General features: G+C 46.8%; 1 protein-coding gene across 1 annotated transcript; it reads left to right on the top strand.

Annotated features, from left to right (window-relative positions):
* Window positions 1–1,235: 1,235 nt before the first annotated feature.
* PANX3 (pannexin 3) lies at window positions 1,236–6,591 on the top strand. Its single transcript, XM_029914930.1, has 4 exons — window positions 1,236–1,416; window positions 2,603–2,745; window positions 3,825–4,039; window positions 5,520–6,591. Exons 1-4 carry the CDS (start codon window positions 1,236–1,238, stop codon window positions 6,157–6,159), a joined length of 1,179 nt encoding a protein of 392 aa, XP_029770790.1. The 3' UTR covers window positions 6,160–6,591.
* The last annotated feature ends 1,709 nt before the right edge of the window (window positions 6,592–8,300 follow it).

The following is an 8,300-nucleotide window of genomic DNA, read 5'->3' as shown; positions in this document are numbered from 1 at the left end:
GAAGAAAAGACCCATACAGTCCCTGGAAGCAGGGTGGGGCCACCTGGGGGGGGTTGTTGGGGAATCACAGTGTCTCAGGTGCTAAAAGAGTGGTCAAGAGCAGGTGCATGTGCTCCAAAAGAACACAGCTCCTTAGCCCCATGGACACTTTGCCTGTGAGAAGGATACAGCCAAAGGCAACCAGTGTGAAGCGCAAGGTCAGGGCCTCTCTGCCAAGTCTAGAAATAGTGTTAGAAACAAGAGTGCCCTATGCCCCAGTGTTTGCTTTTCCACCCACCCAACTCCACAAAAATTAAAATAGAGTTGACATTTGCCCTATACAAATGTCAATACCTTCACATACAATATTCTTTGTCAATCCTCACAATCTTGTAAGATTACAACATAAGACCCTTTGATAGAGGAGAATACTGAGCCAAAAGTGACTTGCCTGAAGTCAGGCAATTAAAAAATGAGTACTGCTAGGTCTCCAGTAGGAGACTTTTCCCTCCAAATTTTAAAGGTCCTGTTCTTTCCATTGTTCAATACTGCCACCCATCCCCCAGCCTTCTAGAGAATCAATGAGGGCTAAAAAAAAAAAAAAAAAAAAAAGGTAAATATAGAGAAATTGTAAATGTGTGGCTGAAACATTGTAGGAAAAGACCAGAGGCCATGAAGGAAATTTAACAGCACATGTAGAGTCATTTCTGGGAAAGAGCTTGGGCCCAAAGCAAAACTCCTCACCAAGACAAAGAATACTATGTAGGAGCAACAATCCTAGCTGGGTCTTGGGGGCTCCTTTCCCACCCAAACCACAAAATGAGGGCCTTCAACACATTTCAGCAGTCCCCACCCAAATTCCACACCAATTACACGGGGGCCCTGGCTCCACCACCCTCCTTCTCTCCACCACCTGACCAAAAATACTTTATTAATGAGAGGGCAGCATAAAGCCACGGGACTCCATGTGCTCAGGGACAATCCAGAAAGAGCAGCCTGGCACCAGGCCCAGCTGATGCCCGACCCTCCTCCAGTGAGGACCCACTAAAGCAAGGCCTCCCTCTAATTACCAGATGCCTGGCTCAGGGCCTGGCGGGTTATTTAGAGAACCAGTGCCTGCTCCCAGCACAGATCTCCGCGAGGCTGGGGCTGCAGGCACTGTCTGCCCAAAGCCAGCTGCCTGAAGCTGCTGTCTCCACACACCACAGTCCTGGGACTCTTCCTGCAGCCTCTGTACCCCAAAGGTCAGCGACACCATGTCCCTCGCTCACACAGCTGCAGAGTACATGCTATCAGATGCCCTGCTGCCTGACCGCAGGGGCCCCCGCCTCAAAGGACTACGCCTGGAACTTCCCCTGGACCGAATGGTCAAGTTCATAGCTGTGGGCTTCCCCTTGTTGCTGATGTCCCTAGCATTCGCCCAGGAGTTCTCTTCCGGTAAGTAGCCTCCAAGACCGAATATATGAGAGACCCTGCTTTCTTTCACTCTTTGCATGGCCCTGAAGTGAGACAGCCCCCCACTGTCCAGGTGTCATGACTTGGGCCTGGGCATGACCCAAAAGGCAGCCTATGCGTGAATTTAGGGCACCAGCAGAGCTGACGCACCAAAACCTGTGAAAACCATTTCCAAAGTTTTGTAATAAAAATATTTCATGTTAATTTCAGTATTCATATATTTTTTGCAACTACAATAATTAAACTTTTATTTTTATTTTCATATATACTTAAAGAGACTGGGACTCCATAATCTTTTCAGGACCTAGGATCGCTAAAGGTCTTAGTCGTCCATGCTTTAAATGAATCTCTTACTGTCTCAGAGCCTTCTGCCTACTCTCCACCTCCAGGCTTTCTGATTTAAGGACATATGTTAAAAGACTGACATATCATAGGTGCTAAATAAATCCGTTCCTTCTTTTCCACAGCCCAAGGCCACTCACACACACACATTAACAAACACACAGACCTGGTGTTCTAGACACTAGACTAATTCAGCAAATTTCCTGCCTCTGTTAAAGAAAGGTGGACTTCCTGAGGATTGGGATTTCTGGGTTTCTTTTCTGGCTATAAAATTAACTTACTGTGTTTCCCAAGGAGGTATGTCAACCTCCCACTGCCTCTTTGTGGGAACTATTGGTTCCCACTTCCGCCTCTCTCTAGAGAATCATGGAAAAACAAAACTCTCTCTCCAAGCCCCCTTCCCTTTCAGGACCTCCTGCTCACCCTTTCCCTTGATGTGGGCTCAGAAGTCCAGGCAATTCATCCTCTAAATTTTAGGACCTAAAAGATGCCAGTTCTCTCAGAAAGGAGAAGTCACCACCAAACCACAGGAGTGTGGGGCGCCCCTGCTGCCCACGTGTCTGGGAGTCCAGGGGGAGCTTTGAGAGGAAAGAACCTAGGTCAAAGGCCAGCCAGGGCATTAGGGGACCTGAACCAAACAGGCCTATAGTGACTCTGCAGTGCAGCACCTGAAACTGGGGCCTGCGAAGAAGAAAGCGCCTGCCAGGTAAGGAAACTGGCAGAGCTCTGGAAGCAGCTCCTGGAAGGCTCTCAGCTGGTGGTCCTCTGGGGCCCCATTCCTCCACTCCCAACTCCGGGCTGACTCCAAGCTGTGTTCTTATTCCAGGGCCCCCCATCCGCTGCTTCTCGCCCAGTAACTTCAGCATCCGGCAGGCTGCCTATGTGGACGGTTCCTGCTGGGACTCACTTGTTCACCACGAACAGGATGAACTTGGCCAGTACAAGACGAAATCCCTGTGGCCTCACAAGGTAAAGTAAGCTGGGCTCCATCAGGCCACTCGTGGCTGGGTGGAGCAGGCCAGACCACATCATTATCTTCCCTCTTGCCTCTTCATCCCCCCACCCCCTGCTTTTTGTTTTTTATTTTTGTCATTGACTCTCATGTTTCTTCAAATGTCTGGTGATCTTTGGTTGCCCACTTTTATCTGATTGGAAGCTTTGTGCCTAGGGGTGAGGCTGGCTGACCAGCAGCCTTCTGTTTAGAGCAAACCCTTCAGGCCATTTCATTGGGAAAACCTCAGATATTGGTATCTGTAATCCTTTTGGGCTGTGTCCCAAAAAGAATCACTGGATCCTTAATTTGTGCAGAGAGATCAGGGCAGCAGTTGGTATTACACTCAGTTACCAACCCTCTAGAAAATCCACTGTGGGTCTCAGCACTCAGTATTCATTCAACTAACATGGTTCTCAGGGTTGTGCCCCTGCCCCCAATGGACCCAAGTCCAGAAACTCTTTGGTTTAATGTTTCCAAAGGCAGACTGATTCTGCTAGCGGATGGAAAGGGCAGTCACTTGACAAGTGCCTCATGTTATAGGGAAGCTCCATGGGCCTGTGTTTTTCCAATATTCCTGTTTGCAGACCCACCTGTACCCCCATTTCCAGATGTACCTCATATCTGCAACTCCTGAGTCTTTCTGGGTCTGTGGTGCAAAAACAGCTCACTTGGCCTGCCTCAAGGCCCATCGCCCCACAGGCTGCTATTTTCTAGCAGACAGCTTTATCCCTTTATTGTCTCTCTTTCTCTCTCTCTCTCCCCCACCTCCCTCCCCTACCTTCTCTCTCCCTCTTTCCCTCTTTATATCCCACTCCATCCCCCTGTCCTCCCTGGGGTCCTACACGCCTACACAGACTCCAGATCTGTATGGGGAACAATGGAGATCCACCATCCATCCCTTCTCCTCACACATAGACAGCCTTACATCCTGGCCCTGTGGTGGCTCATTCCCCGTACTGCCTTCCCTTCCTGAGGCAGGAAGCGGGGAACGAGAGCCCCTCGCTCAGAGCTCTCTCTACAAGGCCTCCGTCCTCAGCTCACTCTCACCCCACAGGTCCTGCCCTACTCCCTGCTGGCCTTGGCTGTGGTCATGTACCTGCCTGTTCTGCTGTGGCAGTACGCAGCCGCGCCGGCCCTCAGCTCGGATCTTCTCTTCATCATCAGCGAACTGGACAAATCCTACAATCGCTCCATCCGCCTGGTGCAGCACATGTTGAAGATCCGGCAGAAGAGCTCAGACCCCCATGTCTTCTGGGATGAGCTGGAGAAGTGAGTTGTCTCTCCCACCCCTTTCTGAAGGCCTCAGTTGAGCGTTAACGTGACACGCAGAGTCATCATCAAACCGTCCTCCGTGCCATCCCTCTCATGAACCCAAAGTGTTTAACACACCATCTCACTAACTTTCCATCATTTCTGTATAAGGGGGACAGAAAGGACTCTTTCTTAGTTTACAAATGAACACCCTGTGTCACAAAGGGGTTAATCTCTCCAATGTACCGCTTTCGAATACCATTCTCCTGCTCAGAACCTCCCCCCATGCCTGCAGGGAAAGACAAATTCTCCCAAGTATTTTTCTGAGGCCCTCTACTTTTTCATACCCCTGACCACCAAGTGACAGAAACCTCCCACTTTGCCCAGGCAGTCTCCTCCTCTTCGCCAGAATAGCCATTCATCCCTCATTTGCTGTGGCCCAGGTGCTGTTGCAGGTGCTCCAGACCCATCAGTGTGCCTTATGTGTGTTGGAGGCAGGGGTGGGGAGGTGACAAAAGTCTACCTACCCATAGAGGGACTCACATTCTACGGAGGGGAAACAGACAACAAATAAATATAACACATAGGAAATCATATGGCAAGTAAGTGATATGGGGGAGTGACGGGGATGCAAAGCCGAGTAAGGGGTCAGGAAAGCCGGAATATTGTAGAGTGGCACCATTTTAAAAAGGGCAGTCAAGGTAGGCCCCACCAACAGGAGGGCTGAGCTGAAATCTGAGACCATATTCTGTCTCGTGTGTATGTACACTCTTTAAGAAAGTTCCTCTCCTGTCTGTCTATCTGAACTCCACCCACCTCTCCAAGGTCAGCTCCAAGACAATATTCTCCATAAAGGTTTCTGAACACTCCAGCCCATGCTGTCACCTCTCCCCTGACTTGTACAACACTGCGGTTTGTGTCCATCATTTTAGCCACAAATCAAGCACTATTTTTATTCCCTATTTGCATAGCTTCTCCGCCCCTTCTCTACAAGCCAGACTGTACGGGCCTTCAGACCAAAGACGGGCTTACATGCGCCTGAACACCACAGCTCTCAACAAATGCTTCTTAGCATATTTGTTTTTATAAAATGGATGGGTTGGCCTAAAAATCGTACACAGAGTATACAGACCAAGCGCCAGAATGCAGTTATTTAGACTCCCCATCCAGTGCTAATTTAATACACTTACTGTTTCTTAAAGATCCTGTTTCAGTTTACAGATTTAGTCTGCTTTGCTGGGCAGAAATCCAATGTGACCATTTGCTATTCACTGATCAGGCACCAGGTTGACCACATTGCACTCATCAGTTGAAAAACTAAGATATACTCACACATCTCTTTAGGGAGAGGAGTGGTTATGCTCAGGGAAGGCAGATTTTCATGGGAGCCAAGAATGCCACATGACCTACACAGATTCCACTCCTTCTCCACGTGGCTCTCTCAGATATGGTTCAAACTGGCCTCTCCTAACCTTGTCTCCTTTCTTCCCTGGCCCAGGGCTCGGAAAGAACGATACTTTGAATTCCCCTTGCTAGAGCGGTACCTGGCATGTAAGCAGCGCTCACATTCCCTAGTGGCTACCTACCTCCTGAGGAACTCCCTCTTGCTCCTCTTCACCTCAGCCATCTACCTGTACCTTGGCCATTTCCACCTGGATGTCTTCTTCCAAGAGGAGTTCAGCTGTTCCATCAAGACAGGCCTGCTAAATGATGAGACCCACGTGCCCCATCTGATCACGTGCAGGCTGACCTCTCTGTCCATTTTGCAAATCGTTAGCCTCTCCAGCTTAACAATATACACCCTGTTGGTTCCAGTGATAATATACAACCTCACACGACTGTGTCGGTGGGACAAACGACTCCTATCCGTCTATGAGATGCTGCCGGCTTTCGATCTCCTCAGCAGAAAGATGCTGGGGTGCCCCATCAATGACCTCAATGTGATCCTTCTTTTCCTCCGCGCCAACATCTCTGAACTCATCTCTTTTAGCTGGTTGAGTGTCTTATGTGTTTTGAAGGACACAACCACCCAGAAGCACAACATTGACACAGTGGTTGATTTCATGACATTATTGGCTGGATTAGAACCCACAAAACCTAAACATCTCACCCACCGGGTGTGCGATGAAAACCCATAGTTAAGAAACCATGGAGCAAGAAAATTTATGGAAAGTAAAAATCTCTCTCCTTCTTCACAAGCCTCACACACCAAGATACAAAAATACACACTTTAGAAATGCTAAGTGCGGATTCAGCTGAATCATACATCCTGTATCATGTTTTCCTAAAGGTGAGAAGATAAAATCAACGCATGAAAACAAGTCTGAATGTTGGAGTTGAAGAGTCAAAGAACTAAAAACTTAGATCTAGAGCATTCTATGAGGATGGGGGGAAAAGAAACACCTAAAACTAAACCTAAGTCTAGACATTCTACTAGGAAAGAAGGTGCTAAAAGCTATTTATGGAAGCAGGCTCTTTTCAGTATATGTACGCCCTGGCCCTCTGGAATGCACACTCAGCTCAACCCAAAGAGCAAAAGGGCAATCTGCTAAGTGAATAAAAATGTGAAATCCCTGGAAACCCTGTGGTGTGGCCTGAAATCCTGGGAACTTGCCACCTTGCTTTGTGAAAGTCATTGACCTTGCCTGGGCCCAGTGTGGCCTACAGAGTGGACTAGAAGATAATGATGGCGGGAACTTGTTACCTGCCCTGGGGGGTTAGAACAGCACAGAAGAAGGCCAGGGCCATTCATCAGCTAGGGCTGGAGCTATGGGTGATTTTCATCATCCAAACCAGGGGCCATTTCACCAAGGGGTGGGATTATAGGCTTCTTCACAACTCTTGAGAAGCCCAAGTGTGCTTCTAATTCTCCAGGGAATTCTCCTGGGGATGCCATGCCTCTTGAATAGTCTCCATTAGACCTAAATGGGAAACACAGTGAGGTGCTGATGGGCCCATTCTCTCTCTTCTCTATTACTCCATTTTAGCTACTAATTTCCATTCCTATGTCTGAAACCTTGGTCTGACTTCAGAGGCCACAATACCATGCTGTCTCTTATTTGATATTTCTTTTTAGAGCTGCATATTTCTTCAGAGAATGTTTGTATAGGCCCTTTAGACCCTTCTTCATATAGGTTAGCAGAAAAATTACGTTGCTCCCATACTTTTCATGATGCTGAGCCTTTGAATATGCTGATTCACTGCCCAAGATGCCCTCCCCTCTTCTTCACTGGCTGACCACCTGAGGATGCCCAGACATATTTCCTGTAAGAAGGTTCCCTAGCTCCTCCCCTGTTCCCTAATTGTGTGCTGCCATATCATTCGGTACCTACGTCTGAGATTTAAATTCTTACACTGTATGAATCCTGCCCACTCATTTGCCTTTTCCTCTTAAATAAGTTTCCTAAAGGTTATATCATAGTGGTCACTAAATAAATATTCATCTGAATAAGTAAGTGACTGAATTTTTCTCTACAACGTTACGTTGTTTGGAGCACAGAGACCCAGGCCTTAAATAATCTTGTATTAAAAAAAACTTTGTGGGGCTCCTGGGTGGCTTTGTCAGTTGAATGTCCAACTTCAGTTCAGATCATGATCTGGGAGTTTGCGAGTTCAAGCCCTGCATCAGGCTCCATGCTGACAGCTCAGATCCTGGAGCCTGCTTCGGATTCTGTGTCTCCCTCTCTCTCTCTGCCCTCCCCTGCTCACACTCTGTATCTCTCTCTCTCTCTCTCTCTCTAAGATAAATATACATAAAAAAAAATCTTTGTGCGCAGAGATGCACTTCACAGCAATTGCTGACTGAAAAGCCAAACATGGAAGTAATCATGTAAAATTATTATGCCATAACTGTAATATTAAGCATTTGTTTAAAATTATGCTTATGCTCATACTCTGTCTCTCAAAAAAGAATAAACATTAATTTTAAAAGTTTTAATTATGCTAAAAAATCATAATAACACCACAAAATGATTATAATAATGGTCAGTGAAAAAAGGAAACATCTAACATTTATGAAAATGCATGAAGGTGTTAAACGCATACTAACATGTTAAAAGTGGTTCACCTTATGTGGCAACATTATGGATTTTTAAAAAATCTTCTTTGTACTATATTTTCCAAATCTCTAAAACTCGCAGAAAATGTTTTATAAATTATAAGGAAACATTTCTACTGAAGAAAAAATAATATTGTAATGCAAATTCCACTGAAATTCATTGGCTAGAAGAGCTTGAAAACTAAAGCAATGAACATACTTTCCCTCTCCCAGGTATGAAAC

This window comes from Suricata suricatta, chromosome 11 (assembly GCF_006229205.1).
Source record: "Suricata suricatta isolate VVHF042 chromosome 11, meerkat_22Aug2017_6uvM2_HiC, whole genome shotgun sequence".
NCBI classification, from domain to species: Eukaryota; Metazoa; Chordata; class Mammalia; order Carnivora; family Herpestidae; genus Suricata; species Suricata suricatta.
The sequence above is the reverse complement of the archived record's forward strand: the minus strand, read 5'-3'. Positions and strand labels throughout refer to the sequence as shown.

Bases quoted from the DNA above. Each gene is read 5' to 3' on its own strand.
- PANX3 (XM_029914930.1), top strand. From the start codon at position 1,236: ATGTCCCTCGCTCACACAGCTGCAGAGTACATGCTATCAGATGCCCTG. The intron at 1,417-2,602 runs GTAAGTAGCCTC...TTCTTATTCCAG, and splicing joins CGCCCAGGAGTTCTCTTCCG to GGCCCCCCATCCGCTGCTTC. The intron at 2,746-3,824 runs GTAAAGTAAGCT...CTCACCCCACAG, and splicing joins AATCCCTGTGGCCTCACAAG to GTCCTGCCCTACTCCCTGCT.